This window comes from Ranitomeya imitator, chromosome 3 (genome assembly GCF_032444005.1).
Source record: "Ranitomeya imitator isolate aRanImi1 chromosome 3, aRanImi1.pri, whole genome shotgun sequence".
NCBI classification, from domain to species: domain Eukaryota; kingdom Metazoa; phylum Chordata; class Amphibia; order Anura; family Dendrobatidae; genus Ranitomeya; species Ranitomeya imitator.
The window spans coordinates 687,906,293-687,929,278 of record NC_091284.1 but is presented as its reverse complement, the minus strand read 5'-3'; the positions used below and the strand labels follow the sequence as shown (position 1 = coordinate 687,929,278).

Sequence of the window (22,986 nt, the reverse complement as noted above, 5' to 3'; positions counted from 1 at the left end):
TTCGGCAGTTACAGCACCCAGAACTAAAAGAGCCACCTTGTCAGAATGCAGCATTACTGCTGCACAAGGTGACTCTTTTAGTTAAAAACGCCTGGGGGGTGACAGGTTCCCTTTAAAAACCGACAGAGATCAAGACGCATGAGAGACTAGTCAGATTAGTGGGATCCCAATAGATTCTCTCCTCCCACTTCCAATGACTGACAGGTCTTCCCCTATACATGCACACAGTGAGAAACCTGTCACTCAAGGTAATCAGGCAGGGAGAAGCTGCAAGTAACTCACTATTTGTACTAGTCTCCCATGCAGCTCAGTTCCCATTCTTCTTCTGATCTCACTGCAGAGTTGTGTGTGATTGCAACTAACACAGTTTAGCAAAGCTGAATTTTGTCTCATTACAAATATATCTGCAGTGGTAGCTCTCCTCTCACAGTGCTGTCAGCTCAGTTGTACTCTAACTCTACACTGGCTGCATGTGAGAAGGAAGCTGAAGTAGGGTTAGCTGTATTCAGACACAGCTTTACAGCAGAGCTGATAGCACTATGAGCTGGAGATATGTTTGTAATGAGCAAAGTTCAGCTCTGCTGCACTGTGTTAGTAATAATCAGGCACAGTGAGATCAGGAGAACATACTATCAGTCATTATGTCTCACACTGGTAACAACCCCCTTTCACTGTCAAGGAGATCTGTGCCCTGCCCAGGGATCTTCATTGCTCATTTACATATAAAGAGAAAGGTGAATTTTCCTGCAATAAAACATCCCATCACAGATGTTAATGTATCAATTTATTTCAACTCTATGACCTGCATGCTAAAGTAGACAGCTTATGAGGGTTGAGCCTACTGACAGATTTGCTTCAAGTTTGGAGATGAGCAAGATATTCCCAGAAAGACATTGAAATTCTTTTTCATTGTATAGATTTTTTTCTCATTGTTTTTTTTTTTCTACATTGCAGGGCTCTGGGGTTTAGTTAATAATGCAGGATATGGCCTTGCTAATGCTCCCAATGAATGGCAAAAAAAGGAAGATTTTCTCAAGGTTCTGAATGTGAATTTGATTGGTATGGTTGATGTGACTTTACATCTACTGCCCCTTTTAAGAAAAGCCAAAGGACGTATTGTTAACGTATCTAGTGTTATGGGAAGACTGTCATTTGCTGGTGGAGGATATTGCCTGTCAAAGTTTGGTGTGGAGGCTTTCTCTGATAGTTTAAGGTAAGTTTGAGAAATTGTGTCAAACGTAACATTGGTAAGAGTAGTGCATATGGCTGCTAATATGCCCTGCTTTACATCTTGCTTCATGTTCATTTAAGCACATACACTGGATATAAAAATTCTATACACCCCTGTTTAAGTGACAGGTTTTTGTCATGTAAAATCATCATACCAGGAAGAATCATTTCAGAACTTTTTCAACATTTTATGTCACCGAAAATCTGTACAATTCCATTGAGATACAAACAGAAATCATTTTGAAGGGAAAAATAAAAACAACAAAATTAAAATAATGAAGTTGCATGTATGAACATCCTCTTATAATTGGAGATGTTCTTGTGTTCAGAAAGTGTCAATCACATTTGCACTCATGTTAATTGTAATCAGTTACAATTATCAGTCAATTTTACATTAAATCTATGAGGTCTCTGCTAAAATTATGAATAGGAATTTCACTTTTTACGACAACCCTAGGCGTGAATCCGAAATAAAAAAAGAAAAGCTTTGCCAGAAAAAGATCAAAGTTTTGGAATGGCCCAGCCAGAGACCAGACCCAGTTGATATTCTGTTGGATCACTTGAACAGTGCACTGTACACAGGAGATGCCCTTGCAATCTGACAGATTTGAAGTATTACTGTAAGGAAGAGTAGGCATTGATTGCCAATTGCAGAAGCGTCATGTTGACGGACTCCTACTCAAAAAAAAACCCTGAATGCCGTCATGAAATCAAAAACTGCTTCAACAAAGTATTAGTGCATATTTATGCAGCCACATTATTTTTGTGCTTTATTTTACTTCTCGTACCCGACAAAATTTTAGTTTGTTCTTCAATTGAATTGTAATCAATATACGCGATATTAAAGGTGGAAAAAGTTCTGAAATTATTTGATTCTTCTTGGTATGATTTTTATTACATGACAAAAACCTGGCATAAGGTGTGTAGACATATTAAATCTGCTGTATGTAATAGTTATATGAGAGGTCAAGACGTGCCATGTTTTGAAGTTGTCAGCATTCTCATGCCATCCATGTGGAGGCCGAAGTGTTTATGACATGTTGAGTAAAGTGGGACCACTGGTGTGCTACTTGTAAGGGGGTCCTGGAGGTAGCCATGGTGAGGGGTTGTTGTGTTTCCACCCTCTGGCACCCCACAAATAATACATACTGTCCCGGTAGCTGTGCGATGTGTGTGGAACGCCAATCACTCACTTTTGAGTTAGAGTCCACCTCAGATTGCAGCGTCCCAGAGTTCTTCAGCATCACGTAATGATAATCAGAGTCCAAGTTCATTTTCAACACAACCACTTTACTTAGCTCATCCAGTTTAGTTACAGACACCCCACAGCCATCTTCACAAAACATAAACATTCCTTCCTCTGTGTTGTCCCTTGGTTTTCCTAAAACCTCTCCATCCCACACCGTATCCTTCGGTACCGCAGCTTCCCGACTAGTCAAACTAGCTCATGACTGGAATTCCCCATGCATTTTCCCCTCCAAGGGTGAAACTAAAGGATGCTGCTGCCAATCCTTCTCAGATCGTAGGTCTTGGACGTCCCAGGATTTCCCTTTAAGCCTAGTCGCTGTCACTTTCATGCTGCCTTAGTCCTCTCGTGCTCATGCAACTTTTAGCCCCGTAGGCTCTGGACTGCTGGATTTCTTCTCTTAATCTCCACCGACACAACGTCACGGTTCTTACTCCACTCTCTCACTAACTATCTCACCTCAGGAAGTGCCCCAACTAATATTGCTCTGGCCTCTCCCACTATGCTGTCACTGCTTGACATGTGAACCTAACTTAACCTATTAGTTCCCCCACTAAACTGTAACTCCCTTAGAAAAACTATTTCTATACTGATACTCCAGTTCACTAACTCTAGTGTGCCCCACTGAACTATACCCAATCCTATCCTTCATATCTCTCCCTGATCTGATCACAGCATCAAAACATACAGAGTAGATATAAAACATGTACACATTATAATAACCATATCAATAGTAATAGGATACACGTAAACTTTATTTACATGACCACACATTCACATTAGAGGAAGATGGGTATGACAGCTCCTGTCACCATCATACACTACTTGTAGAAGAAGAAGAGATCAGTCAGGTGATCCTGTAGACCATCTGCTACCCCCTTGTTCTTTTTCCATTCTCTCACCTGGAACCCAGTGGAGAAAGATGAGAAAGACCTGGGTGTTTTAGAGTTGTTACTGGGTCTCTTCAGTTTTCAACATAACTTTTTCTTCCCTACCCTGTGTGTATTAGATGGACAACAGGTCAGAGTTGTTTTGCCGACATGAGAGGAACCTACACAATATTAAGCAGTTGGTTTTAAAATGATGCTTGTAAATGGATCTGCACACTAACTATAACAATGTTGTTCTTTTTATCTACAGGAGGGAACTACGTGAGTTTGGAGTAAAGGTCTCTATAGTAGAACCAGGTGCTTTCCAAACAATGATACTCTCAACTGATGCTCATGTAAATAACTTAAAGCGTCTCTGGGGAAATCTCTCCACAGAAATCAAAGAGATCTATGGCAAGCAATACTATGAGCAATGTAAGTTGATAGCTATAGATACAGTTCAGAAAACCTTAGTTGGAAAAGCCCAGTAGAAATAGAAACAGATGATAGGGATCCAAGAAACCAGATCTACTTAAAAATATCACTTTAATTTTGCCAAACATGAAGGTAATAAATAACATGGACTATGTTAACATATGTATTGGATGCTCTGTTAAAAACCTCCATGGTAGCATTCATCACATTTGACAAAAATAGATTTATCCTTCTAGTCAAAATGACAGACAAGTAATTCAATAGGGTTCATCAGGCAATGTTGATTTTGATCATAAGATGAAGCTGTCACTGCATCGTGGAAACTAATATGCAGATAATAGAGAAATACAGTCATGTCCGAAAGTGTTGGAACCCTTTAAGACTACTTTCACACTAGCGTCGGCGTCGGTCCGTCGCAGTGCGTCGGGCCGATGTACCGACGCATCCTGTGACAATGCAGCACAACGGGGGCAGCGGATGCATTATTACAACGCATCCGCTGACCCATTTTAAGTTGCGGGGAGGAGGGAGCGGAGTTCCGGCCACGTATGCGCGGTCGGAAATGGCGGACACGACGAACAAAAAAAACGTTGCAAGCAACGTTTTTTTGTTCCGACGGTCCACCACAACACGACGTAACCGTCGCATGACGGTTGCAACGTGTGGCAATGCGTCGCAATGCATCGCTAATGTTAGTCTATGGGGAAAAAACGCATCCTGCAGACAACTTTGCAGGATGCGTTTTTTTCTCCAAAACGACGCATTGCGACGTGCGTCGTACGATGCTAGTGTGAAAGTAGCCTTAATTGTTCCAGAAAATTAAGTATTTTTCCCAGAAAATTATTGCAATTATACGGTTTGTTATACACCTGTTTATTTCCTTAGAGTGTAATGGAACAACACTAAAACAAACAGCTAAAAAAGGCAAATTGGAAATAATTTTACCTAAAACCCCCAAAATGGGCAGGAAAAAATAGTTGACACCCTCAATTTCGTATTTGGTTGCATGCCCTTTGGAATAAATAACTGCAATCAATCACTTCCAATAACCATCAACAAGATTCTTACAACTCTCAAATGGAATTTTGGACCACACTTCATTTGCAAACTACTCTAGGTCTCTCATATTTGAAGGGTGCCTTCTCCAAACAGCAATTTTCAGTTCTCTCCACAGGTGCCCATTGGGATTTGGATCTGGACTCATTGTTAGCCATTCAGAACTCTCCAGTGATTTCCATCCTTTTCTGGGAGCTTCTTGAACTATGTTTGGGGTCATTGTACTCCTGGAAGACCCATTACCTTGGATAAAAACACAGCTTTCTGACACTGAGCACTGCATTGCAACCCAAAATCCTTTGGCAATCTTGAGATTTCATGATGCCTTGCCCACAGTCAAGACACCCAGTGCCAGAAGCAACAAGACATCTTGAAAAGGATAGAAACAAAGCACTGGATAGTTCTGAAGTGGCCAGAAATGAGTCAGGATCTAAATGTCATTGAACACCTTTGGAGATACAGTTAGGGCCAGAAATATTTGGACAGTGACACAAGTTTTGTTATTTTAGCTGTTTACAAAAACATGTTCAGAAATACAATTATATATATAATATGGGCTGAAAGTGCACACTCCCAGCTGCAATATGATAGTTTCCACATCCAAATCGGAGAAAGGGTTTAGAAATCATAGCTCTGTAATGCATAGCGTCCTCTTTTTCAAGGGACCAAAAGTAATTGGACAATGGACTCTAAGGGCTGCAATTAACTCTGAAGGCGTCTCCCTCGTTAACCTGTAATCAATGAAGTAGTTAAAAGGTCAGGGGTGGATTCCAGGTGTGTGGTTTTGCATTTGGAAGCTGTTGCTGTGAGCAGACAACATGCGGTCAAAGGAACTCTCAATTGAGGTGAAGCAGAACATCCTGAGGCTGAAAAAAAAGAAAAAATCCATCAGAGAGATAGCAGACATGCTTGGAGTAGCAAAATCAACAGTTGGGTACATTCTGAGAAAAAAGGAATTGACTGGTGAGCTTGGGAACTCAAAAAGGCCTGGGCGACCACGGATGACAACAGTGGTGGATGATCGCTGCATACTTAATTTGGTGAAGAAGAACCCGTTCACAACATCAACTGAAGTCCAGAACACTCTCAGTGAAGTAGGTGTATCTGTCTCTAAGTCAACAGTAAAGAGAAGACTCCATGACAGTAAATACAAAGGGTTCACATCTAGATGCAAACCATTCATCAATACCAAAAATAGACAGGCCAGAGTTAAATTTGCAGAAAAACACCTCAAGAAGCCAGCTCAGTTCTGGAAAAGTATTCTATGGACAGATGAGACAAAGATCAACCTGTACCAGAATGATGGGAAGAAAAAAGTTTGGAGAAGAAAGGGAACGGCACATGATCCAAGGCACACCACATCCTCTGTAAAACATGGTGGAGGCAACGTGATGGCATGGGCATGCATGGCTTTCAATGGCACTGGGTCACTTGTGTTTATTGATGACATAAGAGCAGACAAGAGTAGCCGGATGAATTCTGAAGTGTACCGGGATATACTTTCAGCCCAGATTCAGCCAAATGCTGCAAAGTTGATTGGACGGCGCTTCATAGTACAGATGGACAATGACCCCAAGCATACATCCAAAGCTACCCAGGAGTTCATGAGTGCCAAAAAGTGGAACATTCTGCAATGGCCAAGTCAATCTCCAGATCTAAACCCAATTGAGCATGCATTTCACTTGCTCAAATCCAGACTTAAGACGGAAAGACCCACAAACAAGCAAGACCTGAAGGCTGCGGCTGTAAAGGCCTGGCAAAGCATTAAGAAGGAGGAAACCCAGCGTTTGGTGATGTCCATGGGTTCCAGACTTAAGGCAGTGATTGCCTCCAAAGGATTTGCAACAAAATATTGAAAATAAAAATATTTTGTTTGGGTTATGTTTATTTGTCCAATTATTTTTAACCTCCTAAAATGTGGAGTGTTTGTAAAGAAATGTGTACAATTCCTACATTTTCTATCAGATATTTTTGTTCAACCCTTCAAATTAAACGTTACAATCTGCACTTGAATTCTGTTGTAGAGGTTTCATTTCAAATCCAATGTGGTGGCATGCAGAGCCCAACTTGCGAAAATTGTGTCACTGTCCAAATATTTCTGGCCCTAACTGTATCTTAAAATTGCTACTGGGAGATGTCACCCTTCAAGTATGTGAGAACTGGAGCAGTTTGCAAAAGAAGAATGGTACAAAATTCCAGATCAGAGGTGTAAGAAGCTTGTTGATGGTTATAGGAAGCGGTTATTTGCAATTATTTATTCCAAAGGGTGTGTGTTAGAGGCCGGGTGGGATGTATCGCAGGCACTGTTTGTTGCTCTGGTCTCCCATTCAGGTCTGGCTGCTGGGTCTACTGCTTAGAGCAGACGTTGGTCCCGGCATTTTGATCAGGCTCCTGTTATATGTGTGGTTACTGCTGGCTCTCAAGCTAAAGTCTATGGTAACCAGTGGTATTCAGTGGAAGCCCCACTCTCTGGAGTATAAGACCAGAATTCACCTAACTGAGCATATCCGTGATGTGGCACCTTGTCATTGGTGCTTGGACCCATATTTGTGAATATTTTTTTTTCTCCCGGTATGATCCAGGACTTTAGTATTAAGGACCCATAGTCATTGGTGCTTGGATGCTTTCTGCTCTGGTGATGTGGCAGCTCTGGATTGGGACACGGCCGACGCCCTGTCCGACTGGGTGGAGTCTGGGGCATAAAGGGCTACCTTTGAAGCATGCAGGTATGCTAGCGTCACTTGTGTTTGGTGTGGGAGAGGGTGGATACGCAATCGCCCTGTCTGTGCATTTGGTGTGATTTTCACCCTATCCGCTACCAGTGGGACATCAGTGATCCGTGTCATCAAGTGTTCAGTGCTGGCCCTGTGGCAATAGAATTCTGTCACCTTCGGAGAGGAGATTGGCTGTGTGAGTTCAGGGCTGGCATCTAGCCATTAGAATTCCGGCTCCTCCGGAGAAGAAGTTTGCTGCGTGTTCTGCTAACTGTGAGTTTTTGCTGTTTTCTGTCCCATGTGTATGCTATACTTCCCTGTGGGGTTAACAGAGTTTTGCACCACAGAGCAAGTTCTACCCACGTGTTCTTTAGCAGTGGTTCTATCAGGGTGTTGCACACTTCCTATTGTCCCTGTACCCCTCAGTGGTTAGCTGAGCTGGTACTAACCTTCCCTGTACCCCTCGGTTGTTAGCTAAGTAGGCACTCCTTTCCCTGTGCACCTCTGATTTGTGTTTGGGTTTGGTTTTCTGCGTTCCATTCTGACTGTGTGGAGTTTAACTCAATGTGTTTAAGGAGGAACATTCGCTAGTTTTTTATCTGTCAATATTCACACTAGAAGCAGTTATTCTTCTCTGCATGGTGGACGCCGGGTTGGGATTGCACTTTATAGTTTAATTTAATTTAGTGCAATCCGCCAACCTTAACATTGCGCAACCAAATGTTAAGTTCAGAGTGTCAACATTTTTGTCCAGGCCATTTTTGGTGTTGTGCGTGAAATTATGTCCAATTTACCTTTTTTCTTTGTTTTTTCTGTTGATCCATTACACACAAAGGAAATAAACGTGCACAGCAAAACATATGTAAATGCAATGATTTCCTGGAGAAAAACTTAAATTTCTGTAGCAATTTCAAGAGTGCCAAAACTTTCTGCTATAGTTTAGTAAATAAATGTGTGCACAGCTTATAACATGTGGTGCCCAGGCAGGTTCCAACACTTTAATTATATACAATAAAACCTGGCACTCAACTTATATTTTGGAAGCTAATTTATTTGTCAGCAACAAAACGTTTTTGTCACCAATTTGACCTTCATCAGTTACTGTAAGTGCAATAAGAAACAATTGATGTTCCCCTCTGCCAGAAATGTACTCCAGTCAGAAATTGGCAAAATTTATGGCACTAAAGTTTAATTAATTAGTTGGATAGGCTGAACAACACCCTGTCCAGCTGTTAGGGCTAGCGGAACGCACCAAATGATAAGACAGATAGAGTATGGTGCGTTCGCAGCCCGGGGTCCACCGTGCAGAGATGGAACCTGCTGCCAAGTAATGACGGACTATATGGCGGTACTCATAAGTATACACACGTGGGTTAAACTTCACCCAGCGTGAAGGAAGCGATCCTGTTGCGTCACAGGACCGCGGTACCGCACATAGAGCGCGAGCAAGTAGTCAGCGAACTCAACCCCAACTAGGATTGAAGTCCGATTAGACCCTTGCTGGCACAACACCGTAACTGGGTGTGTAAGGAAACCAAATAACAATATTAAGGCACAAGAGTGCATGCGGTGCCGCACTGACGAACGCCACTAACCACCCAGGCTTGGGTAAGGAAAGCACAGAGGAAGTGCACGGCGCCGTACTGGCGGTCACAGCAACTGGACGCTGTAATGTGTGATTCGTGCTGTAGGATAAGCCGGGCGCTAGATAGCAACCATACACCTTCCACGAACAGATATTCAATAGGGTAGGGGTATCCAAGGACGACTTGCACTCACAACATACACACGTTAACAATTGTACACTAGCGCATGGCCGTGCGGTCATGCGCAGTTTATATAGTTGCAGCACAGGAAGTGGCCACAGAAACTTTGCCCTTCCAAGACCTGCCAAGAGGACCAATGGAATGTGCTGCAGAGCCTGAGCACATGACCCTCGATCTCCAACGGGAGATCTTGCCCTGGGCATGCTCAGTGTGTGCAGACAAGGACTTAGTCCCAGAGAAGTCCGCTCGCTGCTGACCAGCACTGGCTTTAATGGCAGAAGCTGAAGAAGCAGCAGTAACTCTCTGTACAGAGTGAGACCGAGCAAGACGCTGGGACCGACGTCCATGCTGAGCAGACTCCACTGTGGCTGGATAAGAATGGGAGACCGCAGCGGAGATGGCTCGAGATTCCCCCTGTGCAGAAGCGGGAACTCGAGACCTAACATTACCCCCCCTCCTAAGGCCCCCCCTCCTTGGGCCTCGCTACGCTCGAAGGCAGCAATGAGCTGTGGGGCCCGAATGTTTTCAGCAGGCTCCCATGACCTGTCCTCTGGGCCATAACCCTTCCAATCCACCAGATAGAACTTTTTTCCGCGTACCACCTTGCACCCCAAAATAGCGTTCACCTCGTAATCATCCGTAGACGAACCCGATGTCCCGGCAGATGACTCGGAAAACCGGGACATGTATACGGGTTTCAAGAGGGACACATGAAAGGTGTCGGTGATACCCAAGCGTGGAGGAAGAGCCAAACGGTAGACCACAGGATTAACCCGTTCGAGAACCTTGAAGGGACCCAAGTAGCGAGGAGCAAACTTAGTGGACTCAACTCGCAGCCTGATGTTACGGGCGGAGAGCCACACCAAGTCGCCAGGAGCAAAGGTCGGAGCGGGGCGCCGATGAACATCGGCGGAGGACCTCATTCTCTCCTTGGAGGCCCGAATGGCATCCTGCGTGCGGTCCCAAATGTCCCGTGCCTCCACAGCCCAGTCTGCCACCCTGGAGTCAGCAGAAGACACAGGCATGGGCACAGGAACACGCGGATGCTGGCCGTAATTTAGGAGGAATGGAGTCTGACCGGTGGAGTCGGCTACGGCATTGTTAAGTGCAAACTCTGCCCACGGTAGCAAGGATGCCCAGTCATCCTGCCTGGCAGAAACAAAATGTCGTAAATATGTGACCAAGGTCTGGTTGGCCCTCTCTACCAACCCATTCGTCTCGGGATGATATGCCGAAGAGAGATTCAACTCAATACTGAGTAGATGACAAAGCTCTCTCCAGAATCGAGACGCAAACTGGGGACCCCGGTCACTAACAATTTTGTCTGGCATACCGTGTAGGCGAAAGATATGTTTGACGAACAAGACAGCCAACGCCCGTGCAGAAGGTAGCCGTGGAAGAGGCACCAAGTGCACCATTTTGGAAAAATGGTCGGTGATCACCCAGATAATGGTGCAGTTACGAGACTTGGGTAAGCCCACCACAAAGTCCATCCCGACCATCTCCCAGGGCCTGTCCGCCACCGGCAGAGGATAAAGCAAACCAGCTGGCCGTTGCCGAGGAGTCTTGTTCTTTGCGCAAGAGACACACGCCCGAACATACTCTGCGACATCACGAGCCATATGCGGCCACCAGTATGTCCTCGCCAGTAACTCAGATGTCCTTTTGGTACCAAAATGTCCACCCACCCTGGACGAGTGTGCCCAAGAGAGAACCTCCGGTCGCAAACTGGATGGAACAAAAGTCTTGCCCGGGGGCACAGACTCTAGCGAAACCGGAGCCACAGTTCTCAAGCTCTCGGTGGGGACAATAAGCCGAGGCTCCTCCTCCTCCTCCGCAGATGACACAACGGAGCGAGAGAGAGCGTCGGCCCGAATGTTCTTCTCCCCAGAAAGAAAATGGAGGGTGAAATGAAACCGGGAGAAGAATAAGGACCATCTGTCCTGGCGAGAATTCAACCGCTGGGCTGTCTGCAGGTACACTAAATTTTTATGGTCTGTGAAGACTTAGAAAGGAAAACGTGCTCCCTCCAAGAGATGTCTCCACTCCGATAAAGCCAACTTCATGGCTAGCAACTCCCTGTCCCCAATGGAATAATTCCTCTCTGCTGGTGAGAAGGTCTTGGAGAAAAAGAAGCAAGGATGCTTCCGACCTTGAGCATCCTTTTGGAAGAGGACTGCTCCAGCACCAACAGAAGAGGCATCCACCTCCATGATAAATGGCTTATCAACATCGGTGCGATGTAGGATGGGAGCGCTAGCGAAGTGTGACTTTACAGAGTTAATGGCCTTGGAGACCTCCTCAGACCACAATTTGGGATTCGCCCCCTTCTTGGTGAGGGCAACCAAGGGAGCTACCAAAGTTGAGAAGTGCGGAATGAACTGGCGATAATAATTAATGAACCCTATAAAGCGCTGCACCGCTTTAAGAGAATGGGGTTCCTGCCAGTCCATCACAGCCTGTTGTTTGGCAGGATCCATAGCCAATCCCTGGGCAGAGATGATGTAGCCCAGGAAAGGTAAGGACTCCTGCTCAAACATACACTTCTCCAACTTGGCATAGAGGGAGTTTGCCCGTAGGAGGTCGAAGACTTTGCAAACATCTCTCCGGTGGGAGTCAATATCTGGAGAGTAGATGAGAATATCATCCAGATAGACCACGACCGAGGTGGAAAGCATATCCCGGAAGATATCGTTCACAAAGTCTTGGAAAACGGCTGGGGCATTACAGAGCCCGAAGGGCATCACCAGATATTCATAGTGCCCATCCCTGGTGTTAAAAGCCGTCTTCCATTCGTCCCCCTTACGGATGCGAATCAGGTTGTAAGCACCCCACAGATCCAGTTTAGTAAATACCCTTGCTCCCCGAAGCCTATCGAAGAGCTCAGATATCAAGGGCAAAGGATACTTATTTTTAACAGTGATGGCATTAAGACCCCTGTAGTCTATGCATGGACGCAATTCCCCATTCTTCTTCTGCACGAAGAAGAACCCTGCCCCAGCAGGTGACACTGACTTCCTAATGAATCCTCTTGCCAGATTTTCCTGGATGTACTGTGACATTGCCTCCGTCTCCGGGAGAGATAGCGGAAAGACTCGACCCCGGGGAGGCTCAGCACCAGGCAAGAGATCAATAGGACAGTCATAGGGGCGATGGGGCGGAAGGATCTCCGCCGCCTTTTTGGAGAACATGTCTGCTGTTGTGAATTCTGTGGCTGAATTCACTCCTGTGGTCACAAGTGGTACTGCAGCTTCTGAGCTTCCTCCCTCAGTTGTTCTGGTGAGTTCGTTAACTGCTTCATTACTTAACTCCGCCTGATGCTGCTATCCTTGCTCCTTGTCAATGTTTCAGTGTTGGATCTGAGCTTCTCCTGATTGTTCCTGTGACCTGCTGCTCTGTATAGCTAAGTGCTTTTTGCTTTTTTGTTGCTTTTTTTCTGTCCAGCTTGTCTTTTGTTTTGCTGGAAGCTCTGAGACGCAAAGGGTGTACCGCCGTGCCGTTAGTTCGGCACGGTGGGTTTTTTTTGCCCCCTTTGCGTGGTTTTGCTTTAGGGTTTTTTGTAGACTGCAAAGTTCGCTTTACTGTCCTCGCTCTGTCCTAGAATATCGGGCCCCACTTTGCTGAATCTATTTCATCCCTACGTTTTGTCTTTTCATCTTACTCACAGTCATTATATGTGGGGGGCTGCCTTTTCCTTTGGGGAATTTCTCTGGGGCAAGTCAGGCCTATTTTTCTATCTTCAGGCTAGCTAGTTTCTTAGGCTGTGCCGAGTTGCCTAGGTAGTTGTTAGGCGCAATCCACAGCCGCTTTTAGTTGTGTTTAGGATAGGATCAGGTGTGCAGTCTACAGAGTTTCCACGTCTCAGAGCTCGTTCTTGTATTTTTGGGTATTTGTCAGATCACTGTGTGCGCTCTGATCGCTAAGCACACTGTGTTTCTGGATTGCCTTCATAACACCTGTCATTAGCAAACATAACAGTACAAGGAGCCTAACTAATGATTCTCAATAGAGGGAAAGAAAAAGTTCTGACATCATTTTTTTTTTTTTTTTTTCTGCTCTGTGTTCACTTTTTTTTTTTCCCCTAGACATTTGGGTGATTCAGGACACAGGTGTGGACATGGATATTCAGGGTCTGTGCTCTTCAATGGATAATCTCGTTATAAATGTACAAAAAATTCAAGATACTATTGATCAGAAATCTATGTTAGAACCAAGAATTCCTATTCCTGATTTGTTTTTTGGAGATAGAACTAAGTTTCTAAGTTTCAAAAATAATTGTAAGCTATTTCTGGCCTTGAAACCTCATTCTTCTGGTAATCCTATTCAACAGGTTTTGATTATTATTTCTTTTTTGCGCGGCGACCCTCAAGACTGGGCATTTTCTCTTGCGCCAGGAGACCCTGCATTGAGTAGTGTCGATGCGTTTTTCCTGGCGCTCGGATTGCTGTACGATGAGCCTAATTCAGTGGATCAGGCTGAGAAAAATTTGCTGGCTTTGTGCCAGGGTCAGGATGATATAGAAGTATATTGTCAGAAATTTAGGAAATGGTCAGTACTCACTCAGTGGAATGAATCTGCGCTGGCAGCTTTGTTCAGAAAGGGTCTCTCTGAGGCTCTTAAGGATGTCATGGTGGGATTTCCTATGCCTGCTGGTTTGAATGAGTCTTTGTCTTTGGCCATTCAGATCGGTCGACGCTTGCGCGAGCGTAAATCTGTGCACCATTTGGCGGTACTGCCTGAGGTTAAACCTGAGCCTATGCAGTGCGATAGGACTATGACTAGAGTTGAACGGCAGGAATACAGACGTCTGAATGGTCTGTGTTTCTACTGTGGTGATTCCACTCATGCTATTTCTGATTGTCCTAAGCGCACTAAGCGGTCCGCTAGGTCTGCCGTCATTGGTACTGTACAGTCCAAATTCCTTCTGTCCATTACCTTGATATGCTCTTTGTCGTCGTTTTCTGTCATGGCGTTTGTGGATTCGGGCGCTGCCCTGAATCTGATGGATTTGGATTATGCTAAACGTTGTGGGTTTTTCTTGGAGCCTTTGCGGTGTCCTATTCCATTGAGAGGAATTGATGCTACACCTTTGGCCAAGAATAAACCTCAATACTGGGCCCAGCTGACCATGTGCATGGCTCCTGCACATCAGGAAGTTATTCACTTTCTGGTGTTGCATAATCTGCATGATGTGGTCGTGTTGGGGTTGCCATGGCTACAAACCCATAATCCAGTATTGGATTGGAATTCCATGTCGGTATCCAGCTGGGGTTGTCAGGGGGTACATGGTGATGTTCCATTTTTGTCGATTTCGTCATCCACCCCTTCTGAGGTCCCAGAGTTCTTGTCTGATTATCAGGATGTATTTGAAGAGCCCAAGTCCGATGCTCTACCTCCGCATAGGGATTGTGATTGTGCTATCAATTTGATTCCTGGTAGTAAATTCCCTAAAGGTCGATTATTTAATTTATCCGTGCCCGAACACGCCGCTATGCGCAGTTATGTGAAGGAATCCCTGGAGAAGGGACATATTCGCCCATCATCATCACCACTGGGAGCAGGGTTCTTCTTTGTAGCCAAGAAGGATGGTTCGCTGAGACCGTGTATTGATTACCGCCTTCTTAATAAGATCACTGTTAAATTTCAGTATCCCTTGCCATTGTTATCTGACTTGTTTGCTCGGATTAAGGGGGCTAGTTGGTTCACTAAGATAGATCTTCGTGGTGCGTATAATCTGGTGAGAATCAGGCAAGGAGATGAATGGAAAACTGCATTCAATACGCCCGAGGGTCATTTTGAGTATCTAGTGATGCCGTTCGGACTTGCCAATGCTCCATCTGTGTTTCAGTCTTTTATGCATGACATCTTCCGTGAGTATCTGGATAAATTCCTGATTGTTTACTTGGATGACATTTTGATCTTCTCAGATGATTGGGAGTCTCATGTGAAGCAGGTCAGAATGGTTTTTCAGGTCCTGCGTGCTAACTCTTTGTTTGTGAAGGGATCAAAGTGTCTCTTCGGTGTGCAGAAAGTTTCATTTTTGGGGTTCGTCTTTACCCCTTCTACTATCGAGATGGATCCAGTTAAGGTCCAAGCCATCCAGGATTGGATTCAGCTGACATCTCTGAAAAGTCTGCAAAAGTTCCTGGGCTTTGCTAATTTTTATCGTCGCTTCATCTGTAATTTTTCTAGCATTGCCAAACCATTGACCGATTTGACCAAGAAGGGTGCTGATTTGGTTAATTGGTCTTCTGCTGCTGTGGAAGCTTTTCAGGAGTTGAAGCGTCGTTTTTGTTCTGCCCCTGTGTTGTGTCAGCCAGATGTTTCTCTTCCGTTCCAGGTCGAGGTTGATGCTTCTGAGATTGGAGCAGGGGCGGTTTTGTCACAGAGAGGTTCTGATTGTTCAGTGATGAAACCATGTGCTTTCTTTTCCAGGAAGTTTTCGCCCGCTGAGCGTAATTATGATGTGGGCAATCGAGAGTTGCTGGCCATGAAGTGGGCATTCGAGGAGTGGCGTCATTGGCTTGAAGGAGCTAAGCATCGCGTGGTGGTATTGACTGATCATAAGAACTTGACTTATCTCGAGTCTGCCAAGCGCTTGAATCCTAGACAGGCCCGTTGGTCGTTATTTTTTGCCCGCTTCGACTTTGTGATTTCGTACCTTCCGGGCTCTAAAAATGTGAAGGCGGATGCTCTGTCTAGGAGTTTTGTGCCCGACTCTCCGGGTTTATCTGAGCCAGCGGGTATCCTCAAGGAAGGAGTCATTGTGTCTGCCATCTCCCCTGATTTGCGGCGGGTGCTGCAAAAATTTCAGGCGAATAAACCTGATCGTTGTCCAGCAGAGAAACTGTTCGTCCCTGATAGGTGGACTAATAAACTTATCTCTGAACTTCATTGTTCGGTGTTGGCTGGTCATCCTGGAATCTTTGGTACCAGAGAGTTAGTGGCTAGATCCTTCTGGTGGCCATCTCTGTCACGGGATGTACGTACTTTTGTGCAGTCCTGTGGGATTTGTGCTAGGGCTAAGCCCTGCTGTTCTCGTGCCAGTGGGTTGCTTTTGCCCTTGCCGGTCCCAAAGAGGCCTTGGACACATATTTCGATGGATTTCATTTCTGACCTTCCCGTTTCTCAAAAGATGTCAGTCATTTGGGTGGTCTGTGATCGCTTTTCTAAAATGGTCCATCTGGTGCCCTTGGCTAAATTGCCTTCCTCCTCTGATTTGGTACCTTTGTTCTTTCAGCATGTGGTTCGGTTGCATGGCATTCCTGAGAATATTGTTTCTGACAGAGGTTCCCAGTTTGTTTCAAGGTTTTGGCGAGCCTTTGTGGTAGGATGGGCATTGACCTATCCTTTTCCTCGGCTTTCCATCCTCAGACTAATGGACAGACCGAACGAACCAATCAGACCTTGGAAACATATCTGAGATGTTTTGTTTCTGCAGACCAGGATGATTGGGTGTCCTTTTTGCCGTTGGCTGAGTTCGCCCTTAATAATCGGGCCAGCTCGGCTACCTTGATTTCTCCATTTTTTTGCAATTCTGGGTTCCATCCTCGTTTCTCTTCAGGACAGGTTGAGTCTTCGGACTGTCCTGGTGTGGATTCTGTGGTGGATAGGTTGCAGCAGATCTGGACTCAGGTAGTGGACAATTTGATCTTGTCCCAGGAGAAAGCTCAACTTTTCTCTAATCGCAGACGCCGTGTGGGTCCCCGACTTCGTGTTGGGGATCTGGTTTGGTTATCTTCTCGTCATATTCCTATGAAGGTTTCCTCTCCTAAATTTAAACCTCGTTTTATTGGTCCGTATAGGATTTCTGAGGTTCTCAATCCTGTGTCTTTTCGTTTGACCCTCCCAGACTCCTTTTCCATACATAATGTATTCCATAGGTCGTTGTTGCGGAGATACGTGGTACCTATGGTTCCATCTGTTGAGCCTCCTGCCCCGGTTTTGGTGGAGGGGGAATTGGAGTATATTGTGGAGAAGATTTTGGATTCTCGTGTTTCTAGACGGAAACTCCAGTATCTGGTTAAATGGAAGGGTTATGCTCAGGAAGATAATTCCTGGGTTTTTGCCTCTGATGTTCATGCTTCCGATCTTGTTCGTGCCTTTCATGCGGCTCATCCTGGTCGGCCTGGGGGCTCTGGTGAGGGTTCGGTGACCCCTCCTCAAGGGGGGGGTACTGTTGTGAATTCTGTGGCTGAATTCACTCCTGTGGTCACAAGTGGTACTGCAGCTTCTGAGCTTCCTCCCTCAGTTGTTCTGGTGAGTTCGTTAACTGCTTCATTACTTAACTCCGCCTGATGCTGCTATCCTTGCTCCTTGTCAATGTTTCAGTGTTGGATCTGAGCTTCTCCTGATTGTTCCTGTGACCTGCTGCTCTGTATAGCTAAGTGCTTTTTGCTTTTTTGTTGCTTTTTTCTGTCCAGCTTGTCTTTTGTTTTGCTGGAAGCTCTGAGACGCAAAGGGTGTACCGCCGTGCCGTTAGTTCGGCACGGTGGGGTTTTTTTGCCCCCTTTGCGTGGTTTTGCTTTAGGGTTTTTTGTAGACTGCAAAGTTCGCTTTACTGTCCTCGCTCTGTCCTAGAATATCGGGCCCCACTTTGCTGAATCTATTTCATCCCTACGTTTTGTCTTTTCATCTTACTCACAGTCATTATATGTGGGGGGCTGCCTTTTCCTTTGGGGAATTTCTCTGGGGCAAGTCAGGCCTATTTTTCTATCTTCAGGCTAGCTAGTTTCTTAGGCTGTGCCGAGTTGCCTAGGTAGTTGTTAGGCGCAATCCACAGCCGCTTTTAGTTGTGTTTAGGATAGGATCAGGTGTGCAGTCTACAGAGTTTCCACGTCTCAGAGCTCGTTCTTGTATTTTTGGGTATTTGTCAGATCACTGTGTGCGCTCTGATCGCTAAGCACACTGTGTTTCTGGATTGCCTTCATAACACCTGTCATTAGCAAACATAACAGTCTGCATAAGACCAATACTGCTTGGGGAGAGAGGAAAGATCTGCGGGTACCTCTGTAGTAGCAACCTGAACGCACTCCCTCTGACACCTACCCCCACAAGATTCGCCCCATCCCAGGACTCTGCCAGAGGACCACTCGATATGAGGAGAGTGGTACCGTAGCCAAGGTATTCCCAACAGGACCTCATCAATTCCCTCAGGAATGACGAGCAGAGATATAATCTCCTGATGAAATGGCGACATGGACAGAGTAAAAGGGATGGTCTGGTGTGTTATCTGTGAGGGCAGTGTCGACCCATTCACCACTCGTACCGTTACTGGTTGAGCTAGCATAACCAGGGGTATTGCGTGACGTTGGGCGAAGGCAGAAGACATAAAATTGTCCTCCGCCCCAGAATCCACGCAGAGCTCTACCGAGTGGGAGAATGAGCCTATAGTAATTGTCCCCTTAAAGGACAATTTAGAGGCAAACGTCGCCGTGTCTAGTGTACCTCCACCTACTACCACTAGACGCTGACGTTTCCTCGACCGCTGAGAACATCTGGTGGCTAGATGTCCTGACTGCTGGAAAACATGACAGACCTTGAGTGCAGAAGCGGTCCGGGACTTAGATCCCGCTTGTGACACTTCCCTGGCCTCATGTGACTCAGGAACCAGGACCGGAGATTCCAGAGGTTTGGCGAAGGTAGGAGCCAGCCGAAACCTCTGCCTACACTGGGCTCGCTCTAACCTCCGCTCGTTAAAACGGAGGTCAATTCGAGTGGAGACAGTTATTAACTCCTCCAGTGTGGCAGGAACCTCCCTAGTGGCCAGAGCGTCCTTAACGTGGTCAGCCAGGCCCCTCCAAAATATGGAGATAAGAGCTTTATCCGACCAATCCAGCTCAGAAGCTAAAGTGCGGAATTGAACGGCAAAATGACTGACCAAGGACTCACCCTGAGTTAATGCCAGCAGTTGGAGCGCAGTATCATGGGTGACTTGAGGTCCTAAAAAAACCTGTTTCAGAGTGCTCAGAAACAGCGGAGCACTCTGCACCACATGATCACCACGCTCCCACAGTGGCGTAGCCCATTCCAACGCCCTGTCCGACAAGAGAGACACTATAAATCCCACCTTAGCCCGCTCTGTGGGAAAACGTGCAGCCAGGAGCTCGAGGTGAATAGAGCACTGACTCACAAATCCCCTACAAAATTTGCTATCACCAGAAAATTTTTCTGGCAGCGGGAGGCGAGAAAATGTCGGAGCAGGGGTGGCAATGGACAGGGTTGCTGCAGCCACGCTAGCAGCCTGTACAGCAACTGCGGTAACATCCACAGCTGAGGTTGCGCTCTCAAGAGCCGCCAACCTACCCTCCAGCTGCTGGATATACCGCAAGGATTGCTGTTTGTCCGTCATTACTAGCCAGACCCTGGCGCTAGTGTAATGTTAGGGCTAGCGGAACGCACCAAATGATAAGACAGATAGAGTATGGTGCGTTCGCAGCCCGGGGTCCACCGTGCAGAGATGGAACCTGCTGCCAAGTAATGACGGACTATATGGCGGTACTCATAAGTATACACACGTGGGTTAAACTTCACCCAGCGTGAAGGAAGCGATCCTGTTGCGTCACAGGACCGCGGTACCGCACATAGAGCGCGAGCAAGTAGTCAGCGAACTCAACCCCAACTAGGATTGAAGTCCGATTAGACCCTTGCTGGCACAACACCGCAACTGGGTGTATAAGGAAACCAAATAACAATATTAAGGCACAAGAGTGCATGCGGTGCCGCACTGACGAACGCCACTAACCACCCAGGCTTGGGTAAGGAAAGCACAGAGGAAGTGCACGGCGCCGTACTGGCGGTCACAGCAACTGGACGCTGTAATGTGTGATTCGTGCTGTAGGATAAGTCGGGCGCTAGATAGCAACCATACACCTTCCGCGAACAGACATTCAATAGGGTAGGGGTATCCAAGGACGACTTGCACTCACAACATATACACATTAACAATTGTACACTAGCGCATGGCCGTGCGGTCATGCGCAGTTTATATAGTTGCAGCACAGGAAGTGGCCACAGAAACTTTGCCCTTCCAAGACCTGCCAAGAGGATCACTGGAATGTGCTGCAGAGCCTGAGCACATGACCCTTGATCTCCAACGGGAGATCTTGCCCTGGGCATGCTCAGTGTGTGCAGACAAGGACTTAGTCCCAGAGAAGTCCGCTCGCTGCTGACCAGCACTGGCTTTAATGGCAGAAGCTGAAGAAGCAGCAGTAACTCTCTGTACAGAGTGAGACCGAGCAAGACGCTGGGACCGACGTCCCTGCTGAGCAGACTCCACTGCGGCTGGATAAGAATGGGAGACCGCAGCGGAGATGGCTCGAGATTCCCCCTGTGCAGAAGCGGGAACTCGAGACCTAACACCAGCTCATGCTTGACCCATTTTGGAAAAGTTGCCTAGGACTGATGTGAAAACTCCAAAAGTCACACATTTTTTGCATAACTTCTGATCTGCACAAAAATTTTGCCATATCTGAAAGTGTTTTGCCCCTGAAATCTCACGAAAACACCTTCATAAATGGGGTCCATAGCCGTTTCTCAAGATAGTATAAAAGTTGTATATATACAGTATATATATACTAGATGGTTGCCCGATTCTAACGCATTGGGTATTCTAGAATATGTATGTCCACGTAGTATATTGCCCAGTCACGTAGTATATTGCCCAGCCACGTAGTATATTGCCCAGCCACGTAGTATATTGCCCAGCCACGTAGTATATTTTCCAGCCACGTAGTATATTGTCCAGCCACGTAGTATATTGCCCAGCCACATAGTATATTGCCCAGTCATGTAGTATATTGCCCAGTTACATTGTATATTGCCCAGTGACATAATATACAGCAGAGCCACACAGTATATTGCCCAGTGACGTAGTATATTGCCCAGGGACGTAGTATACAGCACAGAGCCACGTAGCATATTGCACAGCCCATGTAGTATATTGCCCAGCCACGTATGACACAGGTTAAAAAACTAAAAAATAAACATATACTCACCTTCCGCAGGCGCATTGTAGCACTGCCGCCTGTGTGGGGTGCAGGCGGCATCTTCTGGTTCCAGGGTGTGCTGACGTCGCGGTCACGTGACCGTGATGTCACAGCAGGTCCTTTCTGCGCAGGTGCCCAGGACTTGTGATGACGTTGCGGTCACATGACCGTGACGTCATGGCAGGTCCTTCTGCCAGACCATCCGTGCGACCGGAACGTGCCGGTTGCATCGCGAGGAATGGGAAAGGCGGCATAGGTGAGTATATAATGTTTTTTTATTTTTTTATTATTTTTAACATTCGATGTTTTTACTATTGGTGTTGCATAGGCTGCGTCAATAGTAAAAAACTTGGTCACACAGGGTTAATAGCAGCGGTAACGGACTGCATTACACCGCGGCATAACGCGGTCCGTTACCGCTGCCATTAACCCTGTGTGAGGGCAGACTGGAGGGGTGTATGCGGGCGCCGGGCAGTGAGTGCGGGGAGTAAGGAGCGGCCATTTTCTTCCGGACTGTGTGCGTCGCTGATTGGTCGCGTCAGCCATGACAGGCAGCTGCCGAGACCAATCAGCGAACGAATAACCGTTACAGAAAGAAAGGACAGACGGAAGTACCCCTTAGACAATTATATAGTAGATATATACGTATATATATATATATATACATACACATAAGTTAGTGATAATACATTGCTGTTCAATTACTGGATAGTCATTCATTTGGTAGTAAATACCGCTGATCAATCTAAAAGGCCATAACAATTTGTTTTAAAAGGGTATTGCCAGACCCGTTTTGACTATTTGCACAACCCGGCAGATGCCTGGAGGGTTGCGCCCATAGTGGGCCTCTTCCTCCTGATTCCACCTGTCTAGGTACCACCTACATCCTCGCATAGCTTCTTCAGTGCACACAGTAACCGTCTTAGGAGACTGACGCCGGGCGTCAGAACATTCTGTGAGGGCAGAGCTATCACTTCTGTCTTCCTGAATCCTTGTGGCTCAAACTGTTTGAAGCTTCTCCTTTGTGCATATGTCTGCTGGCTGCTAATAAACAAAGTGGCAAGAGAGCTTTAGAATAATAGTTTTGTTTAAACTGGGGTAGGGCTTAAGCATTGCCCTCCGACAAAGCTAACAATCTAGGCAGAGCTCTCAATTCATAGGCTCTTGATGAAAATGGATACTCGAAGGGGTAAGTATTACTAATAATTAGTGTTGAGCATTCCGATACCGCAAGTATCGGGTATCGACCGATACTTGCGGTATCTGATATGTTTGCTAATGACAGGTGTTATGAAGGCAATCCAGAAACACAGTGTGCTTAGCGATCAGAGCGCACACAGTGATCTGACAAATCCCCAAAAATACAAGAACGAGCTCTGAGACGTGGAAACTCTGTAGACTGCACACCTGATCCTATCCTAAACACAACTAAAAGCGGCTGTGGATTGCGCCTAACAACTACCTAGGCAACTCGGCACAGCCTAAGAAACTAGCTAGCCTGAAGATAGAAAAATAGGCCTGACTTGCCCCAGAGAAATTCCCCAAAGGAAAAGGCAGCCCCCCACATATAATGACTGTGAGTAAGATGAAAAGACAAAACGTAGGGATGAAATAGATTCAGCAAAGTGGGGCCCGATATTCTAGGACAGAGCGAGGACAGTAAAGCGAACTTTGCAGTCTACA

At 46.1% G+C, this 22,986-nt stretch overlaps 1 protein-coding gene and 1 long non-coding RNA gene across 2 annotated transcripts in view; one reads left to right on the top strand and one right to left on the bottom strand.

Moving 5' to 3' along the window:
* The window catches only part of LOC138670823 (uncharacterized), a 285,272-nt gene that overhangs the window by 153,774 nt on the left and 108,512 nt on the right, over window positions 1-22,986 (bottom strand). The window lies entirely within an intron of this gene.
* The window catches only part of LOC138670821 (retinol dehydrogenase 7-like), an 86,006-nt gene that overhangs the window by 55,429 nt on the left and 7,591 nt on the right, over window positions 1-22,986 (top strand). The window contains exons 3-4 of the mRNA XM_069758515.1: window positions 955-1,213; window positions 3,617-3,780. Of these exons, the coding sequence (XP_069614616.1) occupies window positions 955-1,213; window positions 3,617-3,780 (423 nt within the window). The remainder of the gene's footprint in view (window positions 1-954; window positions 1,214-3,616; window positions 3,781-22,986) is intronic.